Genomic DNA, 22,282 nt, shown 5'->3' with positions numbered 1-22,282 from the left:
CACACACACACACACACACACACACACACACACACACACACACACACACACACACACACACACACACACACACACACACACACACAAAAATAACAATTTGATAATACCTCCACTACTGCAATTCCTAAAGGTTGAGGTGGACACGTCAAGTCACCATGATGGATGTTAATGATTCTCCTGAACAGTGCAACACCACCACCTCATGCCAAGTCAGACAAGAATTTGGACACACAAATCCACAATCCACACTCAAAGAGGAAAAAAAAAAAAAAAAAAGACCAAAAATATAATGAAAATATTATGGAGTAAAAAATATGTTTTTAACACTTAAGTCTCCTAAAGCACAACTCTCGAACCCTCTTTGCACAGTTCAGCCCAAATGTACATCTACATCAATGACCCCTAAAATCCATCAACAGCTGAAAGATGAAAACTTGTACAACTGTGTCCAACAATAGTGGACTAAAGTGAATTTGCATTCATTTCTAAACAAGCCTCTAGATTTTTATGCAATATCTAAAATGGGGGCAATGAAGGTAACAATGTAAGACAGCAAGCAAAGATAAGGGCTCATCATCATTATGCTTTGGTCCCTGGTGAGAGTATCAGATATGCAGTGACCACCTTAAATAGTAATTACCCCACGCTCATTTGAAACATTTTGTATTTACGTCGATCTTTGGTAAAACTAAACTTTAATCTTGATATAAAATATATGGAAAATGCATTCAGGCTGGTTGGAAACTGCATTCAGGTTGCTTGGATGTTTGAGGCCATTGCAGACAAAGCTTTTTTAGGCCACATTTTTTACTTGTACGTTCTCTACACGCAAAGGAATCAAGTCATTGTTAAAAAAAAAATAATAATAAAATGCTTGAGGTGTGATTGAAAAAGGAATGCTGATTTAGAAGATCTAAGATGTCTTGCACAGTGTTGGAGCACTCAAGAAATTAAGAGAAAATTGACCAAAGTATGAGTAGGAAAGAAGTTGACAACCTCTCCTTTTTTGGCAGCGTGACATCATTGCCGAAGTTCAACGTAATTGGCAGGGAAAAGACCGTAAGCCCCTCTGCAAACGCCACGCCACCAGCCTTCATCGATCATCTCAATATTGGTGATGATTTCATCAGGGTCAAAGGAGATCTCATCTTCGCCAGCTGAAATGGAAATTGTAATTGATCTTAAATGTAGAGACAAATCAACTTTAGCTGAGATGCCAAAACAAAGACCAAGTAATGATTTTCAGACATTACTCTTAGACCAAGCTTACAACAACAAAAGGTTCACAGGAAATTCATTCATCAATCTTGGTTAGAATATACTGATTGCATTCAGTCAGTGATTGTGTCCCAGCGCCAACCTTGGGAGCCATTTACAGCTTTTTCATAGCCTCACCTGCTTGGTAGTCATATAGGGCAACCGCGGTCACGCCAGCATCCTCACCGATCTCGTACTGCTGCTCGTCTGCAATAAAACGGCCATTCATCAAGATCACCAAGTGAGTACCACGTGGCTATTGACAAATGTGAGGAGCCACCACTTTGCGCAAATTTGCTATGGCTTAAGGGTGTATCAAAGAACCTTGACATATTCAAATGTTATTACTTTTAATTCAACTTAATCCACAACATAGTTTATGTACTACATTGTAAAAAGAGGCTTACCTTCAGCAGGGGCGTCATAAAGCGGCTCTGGCTGTTTGTATTGATCCTGTGATTCGATCTCATACAGCTGCTCTCCATTTTGATCAACGGCGTCACTGCTAACATCTACATTCTAATGACGATAATATATATTCTGTTAAAAGTGTGCCAATTGAACTTTGACATCTGCTTAAAATGCTTGAATTTACTAATAACTAACCAATCAGATAAGGACCAAAGATACACAACACATTTATTTGCATCATTTAAATGACTCAACAGCAACTGTGACTTCAAGTCTAAATGCCAAGGAGAAGTTTCTTTGCCATTATTTATGGTGTCATAAACAATATCGTCACATGCACAATGGCTGTTGCTGTGTCCATTGCCGTCTCTGCACAATCTTCAAAGTGCCTTCAGATAATTAATGTTGTGAATAGGTGAAATGATGATGGTACGCTTGTTTGTAAGATCTTTTTGTGTGTGTGTGTGTGTGTGTGTGTGTGTGCGCGTGTGTTTGCAATGCATCCCATTCGTATACCACTTTTTAGTACTCAACAACAAATGTTTATCTTCTCTCTTTGTTTCAAACAATTTGATAATACCTCCACCACTGCAATTCCTAAAGGAGTCTCATTGAGGTAGACGCGTCAATTCACCAAGATGGATGTTAATGCACAACTCTCTTTGTTTCAAACAAAGAGAGAAGATAAAAAGTCTTCTATGTCTGGAAGCCCACCTCGTATGCTGAAGAAAAGGCAGACTGGACAGGTGGAGTCGGGCTGGGAGTGGGACTGGGGCTCGCCGCAACAGGAACTGGAGAGGGAACTTTGGCCCGCTCTTCATTTCTACGTCGTGCCTCCTCTTGCTCCTGTCTCTCCTTGGCCTGTCGACGTGCTCGCTCATCTTCAGCTCGCTTTCTGTCCTCTTCCTCCTTCTGCCTGGCAATATTCTCAAACTGAGCCTTAATATTTCCTGTGCTGCTGCCAGCTTGATGGAGAATTGGAGAAGTGATATTAGGAATCAAGTTTTTATAGCACCTATTTGACTGCACATCACGCGTCTTCTTTTCTCATGATAGCGACACATGATCTATTAACTGTTGTGACGCATACTCGTTTTACACCATATAAACCAGGCATGTCCAGAGTCAGGCTCGGGGGGCCAGGTGCGGCCCATGTTCAACTTTCAACTGGCCCGCAGCCTGGGCACTGTTGACCACAGTAGAAAAAAAATGTCCAAAAAAAGCTAGTCTAACTTTTGCCAGAAGATGGCAGCAGACTTGTGGCTGCGCTCTCAAGTGTGCTCTGCCTTTCCTAACACCACACTCTGTCGCATGTTACGTGTCGGAGTGAACCCTCGCTGCATGACCCTTGTGTAGCCCTTTCAAGCCTATTTCTAAATTAGAGACTGTAGCAAAGAAAAGGAAAGTTGACAGAGGGCTTCCAGGACAAGTGAAAATTGGCATATTTTTTCACTGCCTAGTTTGATAAGAGACTGCCCGGAATTCAATATCAAGAGACACTAACAGACGAAACATGCAAACTACGACAAGGCGACTGGTAACAAACGCCGTGAAATAGTAAACTCAGTTTCACCTCACCAAATCTGGCCCTCTTGGCAAAATGTTTGGACAACGCCGATATACACTATTCAAGTTCGAGGTTGCTAAAGTTGTCCGACTTCAAAAGTGTTGACATTTCTCTCTCTCATAATCGACATGACATGACGAAATTTACCCCCTATTTGGATACAGAGTCCTGGTACTAAACAGGCCCTTGGGCTGGATGTTTATAAACGGGAGTATCGATAAGCTCCGTCTTCAACTACCTTGTTAACTATCTTGGGGAAATTACTCCAATTAATTGTGGATTTGCACCTTCTAGCTCTCCACTTGCGTTTCTATCTAGCAGTAAAATGAATATATTTTATTTGCCATTATATGACAATCATCATGCCGTAAAACCCAGTGTGTTTTATTATACTGCTATTTGGCTGTGTGGTTTCAGTGTTACTGTCACTGTGTGGCGTCAACAAACAACAAATACTGGTCGATGCTTACCAGCCTCCACAGGTCTAGTTTTCTGGTAAGTTGATTTGGGCTTCTCAACATCCTCAAAGGTGCCTGCGCTCTGTCAAGCACAGCCAAAGAAACATGTTTAACAGTAATCTACATGAAGAGTGACATGAGGATGCAAACATACCGTATTTTACGGACTATAAGGTGCACCTAAAAACCTTATATTTTCTCAAAAGCCGACAGTGCGCCTTATAGTCAGGTGCGCCTTATATATGGACCAAATTCCAGCCCGCGGGCCAATTGCGGCTCGCGTCTAAATTTAAACTGGCCCGAAGCATTGTGTCATAAAATCAATCATAAGTGGCCGGCTGAAGACTATGAATCATGAAACAAAAACACTGTGGATCATTATTTTGTGATTATAAAGTAATTTGTTGCGTCTGAAGTTGAAATAAAAAAGATAAAACGGAGAATGATTTGATTTGGATTAAAACTCTGACATGATGCAACCTGGCCTGTTTACTGCAGTCACAAACACCTTCTTATTCATACAACAATAATTTGCTATTATTTTAGTCTTTAGCGTTTAAAATTTACTGATCTATCTGACTGTTTTGTTTTGTACTTATTAAGGTAAGCTTTACATGTTTACTTTGTGTGTTGTGTGATATTAACATTATTGATATATTGTTATAGTTTTCACTATTTCAAGTTATTATATTGTGATTGCATTAATGGTACGCCTTATAGTCTGGTGCGCCTTATATATGGACAAAGTTTTAAAATGGGCCATTTATTGAAGGTGCGCCTTATAGTCCGGCACGCCTTATAGTCCGGAAAATACGGTAAATGTACCTTATCCATCCGGTCATTCTGGACACCAAATTTTCCTCCAAAGCCTTTAGAATAATCTAGGGTAGGAGAGGAGGGTTAGAAATTTGAGTGTCTAGTGTTTACATCAGTTATTTCAACCCCAGTCAGTATCTGAACTTGTTTTTTGAATAGCTATACATCTAACCCAGGGGTGTCCAAACTACGGCCCGCGGGCCAACTGCGGCCCGCGGTCCAGTTTTTATTGGCCCGCAGCAAAGAAGAAGTACTGGGCAGGCTAACGAGTTAGCGGAAATATGCTAATTCGCGATCGTGCTAACACGCGCAAACGGACCTCTAAAGGAAATTAAACGAACATTTGGAGCAATACTACATTGTCCTAAAGGTTAGTTTGTAAAGAGACGGTTGCCTTGTTTAAGGATTTCAACTTAAAGAGACACTATCAGACTAAACATGCGAACACAAACGACCAGCTAACAGGGAGTGACCGCGCTGATAAAGTGAAGCAGCTCCAAGCTGAACTGGCATCACAACAGCGATTCTTCACACGGGACTGTGAGTCAAAAATAAATATTACTAAAGCAAGCTACGAAGTGGCCATGTTAAGACTGTTGATGTTATGGACCTGTAGACCTGACACTAACTATTATTTTCTGAAAGATAATGTAAATGACAAGAGCAAAACAGACAACTTTGCATTACTTATAACTCCCGTTTAAAATGTTCATGAGGCAAAAGTAATTTTAAACTCATGTATATTTAAGGTATTTCATACAGTTTGTTCAATGTTATCTGACTCTTCGTCAGATAACATTGAACAAACTGTATGAAATACCTTAAATATACATGAAGATATGAATGAAAGGCAGAATTTGTGTTTTTAGAGTTGTTCACATCTGCCTGAGTGACTCATATTTGGTTATTTTGTCACTTGAAAAATAAAGACAATTGTGACAATGAAATTTGTTTTATAACAGTGTGTATTTGCATGACATTTTTGTAGTTAAAAAATGTCCGAAAAAACTATTGGCCCCCGGGCCCCTTCACTTTATCAAATCTGGACCTCCTTGCAAAAAGTTTGGACACCCCTGATCTAACCCTTCTCTTCAGTTTAGCCTCATTTGTGCATTTGTCATTTGATGACTGATTATCTTCTAATTCATTAAAGAAACTAAAAGTGTATTTGTATGAAACCTTGTAAGAGTTCAGATGAAGCAGACTGTGGTTGAATTATTTCACACAACAGTAAAACTGCAGGATTCAAAAAGATAGGTTGATGGACTCATGCAAACCTGTATAAGGAAGGAACAGAAAAATGCACAGCTGACGTACAATCTTAAAAGCCAGGCGCTTGTTGAGTCAAGCAGCCATTTCGCCTTTGCTTCAAACTAAAGATCAGACATGTCTGCTTGGTCTCGTCAGGAGGAATTGATAAAAATGAAATGATCGTAGCAACTATCATGCAACAAAATGCACTGAGCCAAAGTAACAAAAAACAAAAGAATAGGCATCAAAGCAATGCGAGAAACCGCAGGTGGAGGTGAGAATTGAGGCACAATATATCCATCCATCCTCAGTCTTGTTTGTCCTCACAAGGATCGGTCGGAGGTGAGGTGAGCTGAAGCTGATTTTAGGTGAGAGGAAGGGTGCACCCTGAACTGACTGCCAGTCAAGTGCAGGGCACAAAAAAAAAACATTCCCACTCACATTCACACCGACACACAATTTAGAGTCTTCAATTACAATTCTTTTTGGAAAGAAGTCCAAGTGCCCAGAAAAAACTCCAAAGTTGTTCCCAATGGATATTCAAAGATGCACGTCCTGAGAGTGCGGCGGAAACTATTTTGCCATACTACAAAAAAGACAGATGTTATATCATAATCACAATTGATTTGCCTTAATTTTAAACTAAAGCTAACTTATAAGACCAAAACATGTATGTATAATGTTTGATCCTATTCATAGTAATAAAGACTATTTTTTGGTTGTGTTTGTTTAAAATTTAAAATAATATATGTGAAGACCCTTAGCAAAAAAATTTAAGAAAAAAATGCATTTCGATTTTTTCATAAGGCTCAGGACTGGTTTTTGCTTTGGAGTTAAGAAGCCACATTGCAACAGACTACCGTAATTTTCGGACTATAAGTCGCGTTTTTTTCATAGTTTGGGTGGGGGGGCGACTTATAATAAGGAGCGACTTGTGTTTTTTTCCCAAAAATTTCAAAAACTAAAATAAAAAAAGTGAAACCGCGATAAACGAACCCTGATGTAGCAAGGGATTACTGTAATTTGAATTTCAAGTGACGTCAGCAGCGCGGCGCGGCGGTTGTTTACATATAGGACAAAGATTCAATCACGGGATGACGAAGATGACGAAGGGCCCCACGTACTACCGGCATCATTAGCGGCTTTGTTTCTAAGTGACACGGAGGACGAAGAGTTTGAAGGATTTAAGGATTTGGAGTGACACAGATGGTTTGAAAAACTATTATGGCTTTTACGCACGCCCGGTCCTACTCTACGGAGCTCTCTTTCACCTCCGTGGATAGAAGTCGGGGGCCGGCGCTCGGTCGGGTGGCTGTCCGGTGACGGTGGACGGGGCTCGGTCATGGCTTTTACGCACGCCCAGTCCTATTCTATGGATCTCTCTTCCACCTCTGTGGCTGGAAGTCCACGCCGCCACACGCCTGGAAGTTTGTTTTGTTAAATAAAGAGCCGTTTACCTAACCCACATCTTTCCTTGTACTTTGTTAACGCTACAATATAGTTATATACTAGATCTGTGGAATAACGACGAGGCTGACGTCAGGGCGCACGCGCGGCGTTGTTGACAAAGGACGAGGAATTTGATCGATGGATTTAATGATTTAGAGTGCACAGATGGTTTGATAATATTATTGCTTATATAATAGTTATTTGATATCTAATTTATATGTATATCGTTATATGGGCCTGTGGAATATTTTGAAGTGCAAGCACCGTCAGCGGCGCGCACCCATTGTTGACAAAGGACGATCGATGGATTTAATGAATTGGAGTGACACAGATGGTTTTATAAACGTGTTATTTATGTAATAGTTTTTTTTAATAACTCTGAATGTTACGTCAGGCCCGTTCTCAGCTCTTCGTTTGTGTTTGTCACGTTAGCATACCTATCGTTTAGCCTGTTGTTGCTCGTTCATGTCTGTTCTTGGTGTTGGATTTTGTCGAATAAATTTCCCCCCAAAATGCGACTTATGCTCCGGAGCGACTTATATATGTTTTTTTTCACGTTATTGTGCATTTTATGGCTAATGCGATCTATATTCCGGAGCGACTTTTAGTCCGAAAATTACGGTAATCTTTTTTGTTCAAACAGTAGTGCTTTCCTGGAGAATTCTGCAACTCTTAGAAAACTGTTATCTGATTAATATGAGCATTTACTCGGTAGTACAGTCATCCCTCGCTATATTACGGGTCACCTTTCACAGCCTCGCTGCTTCACGGATTTCTTTTCGCAGTGCGTTGTGTTATGGCTTCAGAAGAAAAAAAAACTACAGAGCGGAGTCAGGCCGCAGCGGCAGTCAGAAATACGCGTGAGTCAATTTGTCAATTTGTCCTACTAGTACGTACTTTGTATTGATGATTAAAATCATTATTTTACTGTAGGTATTTGTAAGAAAGTGTTTACTTCTCTGTCAAACAAATGCATGGACCTGAAAACAGGTTTTGTTCTTTAGTTTCAATGTTATATATGTATAATAATGGTAAAAAAAAATAAAGGTTTCTAATTCACGGATTTCGCCTATCATGGGTTCTTTTCGGAACATAACCCCAGCAAAAAATGAGGGAAGACCGTATAGTAATAGAGGGTGGTAGAAGGCCAAAATGGCAGCCCTCTAAAATTGATTAAACCTGCTTAATACTTATCCCAACAATGCAATGATAACCAAAATACTGTGTTTAGACTACTGAGGGCAAAGAAGGTAATATGGCAAAGAAAATAATTACTTTAGTTGACACTAAAGGCCAATTGAGCATAGCAGCCTTAAAACATTGAAAAAAAAAAACAATATTATGTGCAAAGTTGACATTGTATAAGACAGTGGAGTGCAGCCCAGGGTTGGTGGAGGTTAACTGAAAGAGGAAGCCAGTACTCCAGCAAAATAGGGGATGGCCTTATACTGAAAAGAAAGGGAAATAAATAATTCTGTAAGGTGGGGGTAGAGGGGGGGGGATCAATGGCTATGAAGCTGGTGGCATGTATTTTGTGAAGGAAAGGCAAGACAAGGACCAGGTGGGGGTTTTGAAATGAGAAGCAAGAGGTGACAGCATTGCAGAAATTATTTGTGCCTTTCTGTGACTCATGCTTGGCCAGGTTCTCCTTGTACTCATAGCCCAGGGCACTCTTGTCCTGCCTCTCCACCTCTACCCCATACTGCCCTCCAAACCCACGCTTATAGTCTGCAACATAACACACAAATACATACAGTATGGACAAACACAGACAATACAATACAACACAAACATAGATACACAAGGAAAGACCACTAAAGGCTGAGACAGGTCTCGACAGTGCTTATACACATCGACCCCTTTGGCATTTTCTACCGACCATATTCAAAGTCACAATGCATCGGCACTGAATTTGCTCAAATCTGCTTTGCGTGAGAGTATCTACTAAATAAATGCCCCACATTTAATGCTAAGTTTGAGCCGAGCCATGTATTGACTTTCTTTCTTTGTTCCTCTTTTGGTTTGACTCACATTGAGGAAGTAATCAAGCTTTGAAATACTACACATCAAATATCAAAGAGAAGCCACAATGGAAAAGAGGAAGTCAGGTCAAAGCCTAAAAAGAGCTATTGGACATTGTACTATTCATTTTCTTAATAAAACTATTGTGAACATAATGTTGAATCAAGCAAATCCTGAGTAAAAAATAAAATACAGGAAGAAAAATGTAAATACAGTACAGCAACATGATAGCAAGCCAACAGTTTATCACTGTTGTTCAAATGTAGTATTTTTTTAATCTTGTCAAAATTCACCCTCAGCAGAGGATGTTTTTGACAATTTGTGAAATTATAATTGTTCCTGACAAAACACATTTGGAAATCTGTGGAGCCTATTTTTTCTTCCAATTTACTGTATTAGTGATTTTTCTGTCTAACGTGATTACTTATCAATACACTTAAGGGAATTATTATTGTTATTTTAATCGTTTTATCCATCCATCGTGCCCCACTATAGATGTGCATGCATATGCTGCAGTCCCGAAACTTCATGTTTCCATCTACAAACCTAAAATATGTCTTAAACAGACAAATACCTTTTTGGGATTCGTGGAGCTGTAGTTTCTCCTGATGATCCCACCCCAGAGCAGATTTATCTTGCCGGTCCGTCTGCACACCAAATTTGCCTCCAAAACCTTTTACATAATCTGTAGACAACACAAAGAGCTGTTGTTCGCATGTTGAACAAGAAAAAAGTATGCTGAAATGACTGATTTAAATTTTATTTATAACTACAGTAGTATTAAGTTTAATAAATCAAAGGGGAGGGTTCATTTTACACACAGTTGTATATTTCTGATGTATACAACCAGTGGAAGGAGATCACGCAGCGAGATGCTAGAGAGCTGGTGTTGCCGTGGTTCAAAACTAGTTGCAAATTGTAAAATTCTAAGGTACATTCTTGGCATCTCTTACTTTCAAACAGATATCTGCAGTCTACAGTTAGCCAAACAAGTAGTAAAACTCAAATATGTTAGACAAGCAGCGACAGGAGAGTTTCTGTGGTGCTGTGCTTTTGAGTCCAGACAGGTCGAGACAGACCGCAACGTGATTTTCTGAGCTTCTGGGCACACAAAAACAACACTTTAGCAATTTGATTTGGAGTAGCGGGTGAAGGGAATAGATAGGAGAAATCCTAATTTTACAGCGAGAATAAATATGTCTATAATTAGAAGACCGTCAATGTTAAGCATTATTTTACGTGCCACCTATTTTCCTGTCATGTTTCAGTAATCCACATGAATGAGTAAACTCCAACAGATTTTGTTAGAAAACCTTGTATGATCTTTGAGAATCAATGCTTTATGGCATGCTACACTGCAAATTATTCCCGCAAATGTGGGCCATTGACACGAAAAATGAGACTTAATGTCCACACAGAAAATTGAAATTCATTTAAAGTTCTGGCGTTGTAAAAATTAGTATACATGCCAATAAAAGCCTTAGAAGTCTAATTGACAAAAATCCAATTACCAGTGTGTCTAATCATCATCCAAAAATCTGACAATTGTTCTTGTGCTTACAGAGCGCTAACTCATTTATATTGAGCACAGTGTACATCAGGGGTGTCAAACTCATTTTTTTCACGGGCCGCATTGTAGTCATGGCTTCTTTCGGAGGGCCATTATGACTGTCAGCCCAAATAAATGTATGAGCACCTCATATTATATATACCGTAATTTTCGGACTATAAGTCGCGGTTTTTTTCATAGTTTGGGTGGGGGGGCGACTTGTACTCAGGAGCGACTTATATATGTTTTTTTTCACAAGTTTTTACTTGATCATTAACACATCACTTACAAGTATAGTTGACCACTTCACATGTTATTTTTAGTATAGTTGATCACTTCACATGCTTTGATATCTTTATCTTGAACATATTCAAAACATGAAAAATAGAGAGAAAAAAATCAAATAAGGTAATTAACACTTTAAAGCGCCATATCCTCTAGACATGTCCTCTGTCACCAGGATGACATAAAGGACGAGAAATTTGATCGATGGATTTAATGATTTGGAGTGACACAAATGGTTTGATAATATTGTTGTTTATGTGATAGTTATTTAAAATATAGTTTATATATCGTTGTATGGGCCTGTGGAATAATTTGAACTGCGGCGCGGCACACGGCATTGTTGACAAAGGACGATCGATAAAAGACGAGAAATTTGATCGATGGATTTAATGATTTGGAGTGACACAAATGGCTTGATAATATTGTTGTTTATGTGATAGTTATTTAAATTATAGTTTATATATCGTTGTATGGGCCTGTGGAATAATTTGAACTGCGGCGCGGCACACGGCATTGTTGACAAAGGACGATCGATGGATTTAATGAATTGGAGTGACACAGACGGTTTTATAAACGTGTTATTTATGTAATAGTTTTTTTTAAATAACTGAATGTTACGTCAGGCCCGTTCTCAGCTCCTCGTTTGTGTTTGTCACGTTAGCATACCGTATCGTTTAGCCTGTTGTTGCTCGTTCATGTCTGTTCTTGGTGTTGGATTTTGTCGAATAAATTGCCCCCCAAAATGCGACTTATACTCCGGAGCGACTTATATATGTTTTTTTTCACATTTTTGGGCATTTTATGGCTGGTGCGACATACTCCGGAGCGACTTATAGTCCGAAAATTATGGTACAGTAAAAGCTACAAAACAAACTGACAAATAACTCGTTTTCATATCAGACGAGTAAAAACTGGTCAAATATTTAAAAAAAAAGATATTAAAAGTGAAGACAATTTGCAATTCTAGTAATGACACACGAATTTGATGCGCGATTTGTCTTTGCGGGCCACATAAAATGATGTGGCGGGCCGTATCTGGCCCCCAGGCCTTGAGTTTGACACCTGCGTTGTACATGTTTAAATCAAGTCATACAATGATTAGACAGATAACGTACGTGTCTGGATATGTGGCTATGTAAAAACACTTTAACCTGCTCCCTTTGTTTTTAGGGAGGGAGCAACAATGAATTGATAACTGTGGTAAATGCTACACTCTTTACAATGACCACTGAATGCATTTCTAGACATTTTAAATCACAGAAAATATATTAAATTATCTGCATTGTTGTATGCATACAATATGAGATTAGCTTGTGTCAAAAGTCAGCTTGTTAATATCTCCGCAATGTTACCAACCTTTCTGAGACTCATGCCTCTCGGTTTTGCCCTGGTACTCAAAGCCCACAGCACTCTTGTCCACTTTGTCAATCTCCACGCCGAACTTCCCACCGAAACCTTTAGTATAATCTGCCCAATGCCCACAGCAAATGGTAGTGTAGGAGGGATTGAAATGAAGAAGAAAAAGAGAAAGCCTGTTAAAACATTGGTACTTGTATGGAGAAGGCAATGTGGCTGCCAAAGACTGCCGCTACAGCAGCCGTGAAAGTGTGCACATCACTCAAAAAGGAACAAGAGACCTTGCACTTACACTACTTTCTCACAGCATGTAGGGTATGACCTACTGAGATGTTTTCTTAAATCCCATCTTTTTATTGACTCGTTCACATTACAAAAAAAAATCTGACATGGGCAGAATGCGATCATGAAGTCCAACTGTTCATGCACAAAAAATTAAAGTAAATATGGTCTTGCATATACGGGTTCATTTCATTTCTCTACTTGCAACTTAGTCTGTACATCCTTTATATACCGTAAATTCCGGACTATAAGCCGTGGCTTTTTTCCAAAATTTTGAACCCTGCGGCTTATAGTCAGGTGCGGCTTATATAAGGATTTTTTTCGTGATTTTTGTGATGACTTGATCACTTTTATACACTGCGGTATCTTGAAGAAAAAAACAACAACAAAAATACTATTTTGAAACACTAATATGGCTGCTGCTTATTCTGGCTGTGTTGCTTGTGACTATTATGAGCTTTAGTAGGAATGCACGCTAGGTGACCTGCGTCAAAGGGCTCTAAACCCTTTCTCTTACTCTGCCATGTGACTCAGAGATTACACAAAGCAGTGGCGCTGTTTGGACCATCTGCATTGTATTAAAACCCAATCAATCAGCATTTAAATTCAATTCTTCTGACATTTTGCTCACCAAAAACAAGTTGTAATGAACGTGAACTTTTAATGCATTTTATTCAGAAGGTTACTTTGAACCCCGAGGCTTAAATGGCGGCGCGGCGTATTTATGGATTTTTACGGCCTCCAGGGGGCGCTCTAGCAGGAAGCAAGAGCGAGACAGACGAAGAAGAGAATGCGCCGAAGAAGACGTGCTAGTTTGTGTTTTGAACATTTCGCACATCACGCACACACCCTCATCATGGAAAACACACGAAGAAATGCATTTGATGCAGCTTTTAAGTTAAAAGCAATCGATTTGGCTGTCAAAGAGGGAAATAGAGCTTAAATGGCGGCGCGGCGTATTTATGGATTTTTACGGCCTCCGGGGCGCTCTAGCAGGAAGCAAGAGTGAGACAGACGAAGAAGAGATAATGCGCCGAAGAAGACGTGCTAGTTTGTGTTTTGATAGGCGTATAATTCACACGAAGAAGAGACAGAACGAGATCAAGACGGACATTACTGAAAGGGAGCTTTTATACACAAACCGTCATTATGGGGGACAAAAGAAATGCATATGATGCCGCTTTTAAACTAAAGGCAGTCGATGTTGATGACATTGTGTTACGTCACCCTTTTCTTTATTTCGTGGTCACGTCTACTCTGGAGCTATACGTGTCGCTCGCTAGTTTAATGTAATTTAGCGCTTCGTGCATGAATTAAATTAGCATGAACAGACCCTCATCACACTCGAAGAAATGCATAAAAGCGACGACGAAAGAGAGACTGAGAAAGTGTGACGCGAAGGATATCTAACGCTATTCCAATCGGACGCTGAGGAGGAAGACTTGGATGGTTTCAGTGCACAGGAGGAAGATGAAGACGATGAAGCTCTTTTTTTACTTTTACTGGTATGTTTTTTAACGAGCCCTGTTGGTGCTGTACTACCGTGTTGCTGCTGTGTTACCGCCGCGTCTCAGTGACTTTTACCGGGTATGTTTTTTTTTTAATCCAGCCCTATTAGTCTTGTGTTACTTCCGTGTTGCTGCGGTATTACTGCCGCGTCACGGGCAGTGTTTGGAAAGAAATGTTAAGGTATGTTATTAAAACTTTAAAAAAGCTTTCTGTGTCCAGTCTTTCTTTGTTAATAACTCGCGTGCACACTTCCGTGTTGCTGCGGTACTACTGCTGCGTCACAGGCAATGTTTAGAAAGACATGTTAAAGTATGTTATTAAAACTTTAAAAAGGCTTTCTGTGAACGGTCTTTCTTTGTAAAAAACGCGTGTGCACGTGCGGCTTATAGTCCGGTGCGGCTTATATAAGAAAAAACTAAAATATCCCCCAATTTTAGCTGGTGCGGCTTATAGTCCGGTGCGGCTTATAGTCCGGAATTTACGGTAGTTGATTAATCCATGAATCTGGCAAATTTAAAAACATAACTTCAATCTTATCTTTAAAAACTTGACATTATTTCAAATTGACGGACAAAAAAAAAAAAAAAAAACTGTTTAAGATTCAGTTACTTGGTTGGTCACTAACATCCAACAATCAGCAAAAAAAATTGTTTTCCAACATAAAAGCACATGTCTGCAAATGTCTTATTTTGATTCAGCATAAAGATAAACTGTATTCATTGAGGGTGACAATATTAAAATATTTATAGATGCGAGACTGAAAATTTGAATATTTGGACAATGTTAAGGATTAATGGATTACAATTATCGATTAATTTGCTCATCGATTCATTGCTCACTGATCAATTAATCGTTGCACCGTCATGTGGTTGGTCAGGCGTAATAACCATAAGCCAGTGTAGTTGCGTCATTTTTGTATCAACAGACATTTTGTATAATCAAACTAAAATGATCAGGGAATGACAAAAACACGATTTGATGTCCATTTCCAACTCCTGCGTGGTTTACTGTACAGCTGGTACAGGGCCATTTGCCCCTGCATGCAGTTGCCTCGGAAAAATATAATACTGGGTTGAATTGGGGGGGGGAGGAGAAAAAAAAATGAAAGTACACTTCACATTGACCAAGTATTTCTTTATGGTGCATTTCTAGTACGGTTTCTTCATTAGGCGTGTTGTGAATGTGTTAATGTTTAAATTGAATACATGAAATGAAAACAAACCTTTCTGGGACTCATGTTTCTCGGTTTTGCCTTGGTAATCGAAGCCCACTGCGCTCCGGTCAACACGATCTGCCTGTACACCGTACTTCCCGCCAAACCCAGTGTTATAGTCTACACAACGGGCAAAATGGAGATGGTTAGTGGTCAGGGTGAGGCGGAATAGCAAAAGTGGTCACAGTTTAATGTCAAATCCCCAAAAGAAACATCCTGGCAATGCTCAGTAATGTACGGTAGATTCAACATATGTGAAATAATCATAGCAGTGATTATATTATCACACTTGATTTGCGAAATACACCTAAACCTCGGTAGAACGTGTTTCGATTCCACGCAACTTTTTGTCTAACGCAGTTTGGTCACGGACACTGCATTCAGAACAAAAATGTGTTGTTTAGCGGACACTGCAATCGACCTTCACAGATTTTGAAGTAGTATCTTAAATGGACAATATAAAGACCGTACAAAGCTAAATGGCTAGCGCATAAAAATTTGTGATTTAACTTCCATGACTAATTTAAAGGCGTTTGATAAAAAGAAGTTGGAACAGCACTCCATTGTGCGACCAAAGAGACTGCGAGCGGTAAGTGCTGTTTGATCTTTATGACTGCTTATGCTTATAGGATAGGACGCCCCTACATGATCGCTAACCCGATTGGTAATATAATAATTTTTAAAATTATATCATATTAATTTTCACCCAGAACAATGATGTTATTCCCCAAATGCAACCACGTGTATCAGTAGGCATTTCCCTACTGCAATTTCCTGCTACACTCATATGCATGGCTCTGATTTTATTACACTTGCAAGACCTATAACACGCTTTCGGGGTTAACGTGATTCCCAAATTCTGAACTCCAATGTCCACGTAAAATCAAGGTTCCGCTGTATTCACAAAACTGGAAAAAATGGTATCAGATTCACCATAAATTCCAGTCTTTTGTTATTTATTTAGATCTAAAAGAACAAAAGTTTAGTACAGCACAATTATTGTGGAAGGGCTTCATTTCATAAGCATTGCTTATGACCCTTTATTTTGAAAGTTTACACATTTTTTGTTTGTAATTCTAAATCTCCCTGTGTATGATGGCTGGAAAAAAAATCCAGAAGCTTTAAATGCTGCTCTTTGGCTTTGAACTAAAGGACAAATTCAAACAAAAGGGACAGTTTATAATTCAAGATCATCTAATGATTAGAATCAAATCAGGTTAGTCGTGAGGATCATTTTAAGTTGTCAGCTGCAGCATCTCTTTCATAAACAATTGATGTACCAAAATGCACTGACAGAACAGAGAGACAACACTGGAATTGCTTGTTGCCTGCCAAATGCTCCAAATTCTTGGGGACAGAAACCACATGCTGCAGGTTGATGGTGCAGCTCACACAATTGACAGTCTCATCAAGTGTAAATACACTGCTCAAAAAAAGGAACAGTTTTTTATCAGGGTATGGCATGAATTCAATTAGACTTTTCTGATAAGGTTTTGGTCAGGTACGTGGCAGAGGGGGTTGTTAATCAGTTTCAGCTGCATTGGTGTTGATGGAATTAACAGGTGCACTAGAGGGGCAACAACGAGATGGTCCCCAAAACAGGACTGATTTTGCAGGTGGAGGCCATTTCAAGTTCCTCCCGCTTGATCTTTTTTAACTGTTTTCCACAAGTGTTGGCTTTAGCTAGAGTCATTATCACGACTGGGAGCATGAGGCAGTTTCTTAACCCTCCTGAAGTTGCGCAGATTGTCCAACTCCTCCAGGATGACACATCCATGCGTGCTGATGCAAGAAGATTTGATGTGTCTCCCAGTACAATCTCCAGAGCATGGAGGAGATTCCAGGAGACAGGCAGTTACTCTAGGAGAGATGGACAGGGTCGTAGACGGTCCTCATTCCATCAGCAGGACCGATATCTGCTGCTTTGTGCAAGGAGGAACAGGTTGAGCACTGCCCGAGCCCTACAAAATGACCTCCAGCAGGCTACTGGTGTGAATGTCTCTGCCCAAACAGTCAGAAACAGACTTCACGAGGGTGGCCTCAGGGTACGACATCCTGTAGTGTTTCCTGTCCTCATTGCTCAGCACCGTGGAGCTCGATTAGCATTTGACATAGAACACCAGAATTGGCAAGTCCGCCACTGGCGCCCTGTGCTTTTCACAGATGAGAGCAGGTTTACCCTGAGCACCTGTGATAGACGTGAGAGGGTCTGGAGAAGCCAAGGAGAGCGCTATGCTGCCTGCAACATCATTCAGCATGACCGGTTTGGTGGTGGGTCAGTGATGGTCTGGGGAGGCATTTCCATGGAGGGACGAACAGACCTCTACAGGCTAGAGAATGGCAGTCTGCAGTTAGGTATCGGGATGAAATCCTTGCACCCATGGTCAGACCCTACGCTGGTGCAGTCGGTCCTAGGTTCCTCCTGATCCACAACAATGCCCGGCCTATTGTGGCAAGAGTATGCAGACAGTATCTGGAGGATGAAGGAATTGACACAATTGAATGGCCCTCACGATCACCTGATCTAAACCCGATAGAACACCTCTGGGACATAATGTTTCGGTCCATCATACGCCACCAGGTTGCTCCTCAGACTTTGCAGGAGCTCACTGATGCCTTCGAGGACATCTCACAAAACACCACCCGTCGTCTCATTAGGAGCATGCCACGACGTTGTCAACCATGCATACAAGCTCGTGGGGGCCACACAAGATATTGAAAAGAATTTTGAGTTGCAGAAATTGAATTTAGGCAAAAAGGACGAGCCTGCCATATCATTATTTCACTTTGATTTTTGGGGTGTCTGTATACTGAGCCCTCTGTAAGCTGAAAACTTTTATTTCCATCAAAAGATGTGGCATCCTTTTGTTCCTGAGACATTAAACTGTCCATATCAGTATAGATATCCCCCCAAAAAAATTCATCATCGAAATCTGATGCGTTTTCAAAGTGTTCCTTTAATTTTTTTGAGCAGTGTATGTTGAAAGATAGAAGACGGCTGCAGAAGATTTAAGTAACCAGATGAAGCAGGCAAATGCATGCCCCTGCAAATTTCAAACTGTGATCTGAGGTTAAAGTTCAGTTTAGTTGCAACATCACCTTTCTGTGAGGCGTGTTTCTCTGTTTTCCCGGCATACTCAAACCCAACTGCAGACTACAATTAGAGGAGAAAAAGGAAGGCAATATTTAGATGAATCAGGTCAACAAAATGCAAGTAATGATGATAAATGTACAAACATTAAAATCCCTTTAACCTGAGTTTATTGCATATTTATCTTTATTTAATAACAACTACTTCTACTAAAATGCATCAAGAAAATATAGTTTGTGATGTTTTCAATAAGTGGTCAGAAACAGGAAATACCTGATCCACACGGTCAGCTTGAACGCCATACTTCCCTCCGAAGCCCTTGGAGTTATCGGTCTGGGAGCAGTGCTTGGATAACATGCTTTGGTATTCATGGCCAACAGCAGACTGTTTAACACAGGCCAAGATATTGTTAGGGCACTAAAAGATAGCATAATACATCAGAATACATTTCGTTGTTGGTAGTGATTAAAATAGATTAATAAAAGAGAGCAGGAGAAAACTAAAAACGAGAAGAGCAACTGGAAACAGTTAGCAGTGGTAACATCTGACTCACCAGAGATCTATGCACACAAAGAATCAAGCATTGCTCACTCATCAAATTCATGATGCAGTAGCTATACAGACCAAAGAGGAAAGACTGAATGGATGGAGCTGCTTGCCAGGGAAGAGTGTGAAAGGACAACTGCGTTGTCAGTCAAGTAATGTGTTGAAAGCAAGAATACATAACTACTATACTGTAGAATAATCTAGTAGATCTGGACTTTAGATTGTAGGGTTCAAACACATTGAGTCCGAAAAAAGTAGATTTGCTAAGGCTGATGAACAACTCGTCGATTGCCAATTGTGTTATTTCTGAGAATAGATTACTTTTTCTTATTTTAAAATGGTCCACATGCACAGAATTTCTGTTTCAACGTGAAATATTATACAATTACCGTATTTTCCGGGGTATAAGTCGCAAATTTTTTCATAGTTTGGCCGGGGTGCAGCATATACTCAGGAGCGACTTATGTGTGAAATTAACACATTATTAGATCATTTCACATGTTATGTTCAAACTAAGCTGCAAGAGGGCGCTCTTCGCCTGTGTGTCAGGATTCAGAAAGGCTGGAATAACTGGAACTGCAACTGACGATGAGTCTGACGCAAGCGACGTAGAAGAGGAAGTGCCGCGTCTTCGACTTCCAGAGTTGTTTAAAAGCGACACAGAGGAAGAATATTTCGTTGGATTTAGTGATTTGGAGTGACAGGGATGGTTTGGTAAACTTGTTAGCATGTTATTTATGCTATAGTTATTTGAATAACTCTTAATATGTTAACATACATGGCACGTTCTCAGTTCGTTGTTTGTCATGTAACGTTAGCATACCGTACAATTATTCAGCCTGTTGTTGCCTCTATTCTATTTTCATTTTAAATTGTCTTTCAAGGTGACATGTCTGTTCTCTGTGTTGGATTTTATCAAATACATTTCCCCCAAAAATGTGACATACTCCAGTGTGACTTATATGCGTCTTTTCATTCTTTATTATGCGTTTTATGGCTGGTGCGACTTGGACTCCGGAGCGACTTATAGTCCGGAAAATACAGTATTGTAGTCCTTCCTGAAAGCAGATTGATTATCTATGTGCTGAATGAGAATTAAATATTTGCTTTTACTTTGGAAAAGAGATAATGTTTGCTAATTTCTGATATGTTACAGACCAAACCAGTACCTGAATCATGTTTGGCATTTTCTGCATTGTCAATTTGAAAAAATAAATAAATATACGTTTTTCAATAAAAGGGATGGAAGTTAACATTATTTATAGTCTGTTTAGTCAATAAAATAATTGAGAGATTTATCAACTATTAAAATAATGATTGGTTGCAGCCTTAATAAAAACAAAAGCAGATTTTGCGTTCCTGTACCTTGTCCATGCGGTCCTGTTGCACCCCAAATTTTCCTCCATATCCATGCGAGGCCTTGGGCATATTATCCAATTCCTGCTGTTTCAAGCTAGTATGCTCTGTTGACACTGTTTCACGCAGCTGATGGATACTATTTCAACGAGACAAATCATTTATGGACACATTTGTAGTAGGTCCTATAAAGAGACCAAAGAAAAAAACATCTGCACTCTTACTTAATGTGCTCTTGATGTCCTGAACCAGCCACTGTCTTGGCACCCCAGCGCTGCTCCTTCTCGGACACATCATTCTGAAAATGCAGGGGGAAAATAAGGTATTTTAACACAGCAAAATGGTGTCTAAAACAATGACAATGTGCAGCATGAAAGCAGAAATGGCTGAAGATGATGTGCAAAGCTACCTCAAAGTCTGGGTCAGTCTCCCAGTCGTCACCTCCATCAGCTACAGTCACCTTAATTGACTGTCCTGCTGCTGCCTTCCACATCTTAGTGAGCCCTTGTCAAACACACTTCAAACACAAAAACACCTTCAATGGATTCAATTATGTAAAAAAGGAGAGTGCATAATATATGTAAATCATTTTCAATTTAACTAATCATACAGAATACATTTGTTTAGCTCTATATACTGCATATGGAAATCCCGTTGGAACGACAACTTGCTTTCTTATTTAGTTTGTTTTAAGATCTCTCAATTAAAATGAGGAAAAATAATGGAAATTCAGTGGCTCTGGAAGAAAAAAAATACACACGCACACGCTCCTGAAGATGAAGTCACACAGACCAGGAAGCAATTGTGTGTTGCCCATATGACATGCCTGTCTCCCACAACACAACCACACCCTTCTACGAATCGCGTAAAAACCCTGAATAGCTGTCATTTTCCTGACTGTGTCGGGATTAGGATTGATTTAAGAAAAGTTAATCAAGTGTGATTGAGAGAGGGTAGACGTTCGAATCGGGTAATCTCCCAAAAATAATAACTCTTATTTCGATTGAAGTTGACGACTCAAGTTAGGTGGGTCACTGCGACGTAAGTAATCAATGTCGGCCAGGTAGATTAGATTCACGGAGCTAAATCCCAGCACACATAAGAGTATTTGTTTTAAATTGAAACTGGACAAATGTAACGTGTTTTTCCATTTGGGCAGTAAATGGCATTTAAAAAGTAGCTTGCAGTTTATTTAAAGGTGCGTAAAGGCAACAGAGGAAAAGGGTGAACACCTTCGTTGTGTCGACATATGTTGGCACCAGCGGTGTAATGTGAATTCATGTGCTGGGCTTGCGGAATTGTGTGCGACTATCTGTCTGCGGCATTTCCTGCTCCAGTTTTCCACTGTGCTAGCTGTTTATGCTAACATGTCAACGATTACGGAGTCGGCGTAAACTCGGCGAGGCCAAGACATTTTCGAAAGGAATCAACATTTCTAAGCCTCACCTTCCACGACAGAAGGAGCTGCGTCAAGAATCCAGTCAGTCAGACCTTCAAGTGATTATAACGCGTGTGTTCACAACCCGATCGAGATGGAGAGGAATGCTCAACGCTGTTGGGATCTTCCTGTTCTCCCTGTATCCCGTAGTCAATTGTGATGACGTCATGGAATGGGCGTGGTACCCTTGTTAAGGCACTTTGATTTGTCGACCGTCTCTTTTTGTGGTAAAAACGTATGTGTCATTTATTTTAAAAAATAAAAATTAAAATCCAGTAAATATGCAAACATGAAGCGGTATAAAGCACGACCATTTACCGCCGTGATTCTGTTTTTCATTTATCAGGCCAGCTCAGTGGCCTAGTGGTAGAGTGTCCGCCCTGAGACTGGAAGGTTGTGGGTTCAAACCCCGGCCGGGTCATACCA

The 22,282-nt window shown here is 40.0% G+C and overlaps 1 protein-coding gene across 3 annotated transcripts; it reads right to left on the bottom strand.

Moving 5' to 3' along the window:
• Window positions 1-810: 810 nt before the first annotated feature.
• On the bottom strand, window positions 811-22,022 carry LOC119120430 (src substrate protein p85-like). 3 transcript variants are annotated; one of them, XM_037247322.1, is made up of 16 exons: window positions 21,865-22,022; window positions 20,828-20,935; window positions 20,643-20,716; window positions 20,428-20,557; window positions 18,790-18,900; window positions 18,525-18,579; window positions 15,435-15,545; window positions 12,422-12,532; window positions 9,806-9,916; window positions 8,827-8,937; window positions 4,519-4,574; window positions 3,706-3,775; window positions 2,383-2,633; window positions 1,665-1,776; window positions 1,396-1,464; window positions 811-1,157 (listed from the first exon to the last, which is right to left on the bottom strand). In XM_037247322.1, the coding sequence occupies exons 2-16, from the start codon at window positions 20,909-20,911 to the stop codon at window positions 1,021-1,023; spliced, it is 1,593 nt and encodes a 530-aa protein (XP_037103217.1). In that variant the 5' UTR covers window positions 20,912-20,935; window positions 21,865-22,022; the 3' UTR covers window positions 811-1,020. The 3 variants fall into 3 exon arrangements, with proteins under 3 accessions (XP_037103217.1, XP_037103218.1, XP_037103219.1); XM_037247323.1 differs by lacking the exon at window positions 8,827-8,937; XM_037247324.1 differs by lacking the exons at window positions 811-1,157; window positions 1,396-1,464; window positions 1,665-1,776 and adding an exon at window positions 2,142-2,246 and having other exon boundaries at window positions 2,337-2,633.
• Window positions 22,023-22,282: the final 260 nt, after the last annotated feature.

This window comes from Syngnathus acus, chromosome 3 (genome assembly GCF_901709675.1).
Source record: "Syngnathus acus chromosome 3, fSynAcu1.2, whole genome shotgun sequence".
Taxonomy (NCBI): Eukaryota; Metazoa; Chordata; class Actinopteri; order Syngnathiformes; family Syngnathidae; genus Syngnathus; species Syngnathus acus.
The sequence above is the reverse complement of the archived record's forward strand: the minus strand, read 5'-3'. Positions and strand labels throughout refer to the sequence as shown.

What these genes read in the sequence shown, in the direction of transcription:
- LOC119120430 (XM_037247322.1), bottom strand. Translation starts at nt 20,911, where the DNA reads ATGTGGAAGGCAGCAGCAGGACAGTCAATTAAGGTGACTGTAGCTGAT. An exon ending in GGACATCAAGAGCACATTAA is followed by an intron (nt 20,558 to 20,642) that starts GTAAGAGTGCAG and finishes TCGTTGAAATAG; the next exon opens with TATCCATCAGCTGCGTGAAA. An exon ending in AAGCTGACCGTGTGGATCAG is followed by an intron (nt 18,580 to 18,789) that starts GTATTTCCTGTT and finishes CTCTAATTGTAG; the next exon opens with TCTGCAGTTGGGTTTGAGTA.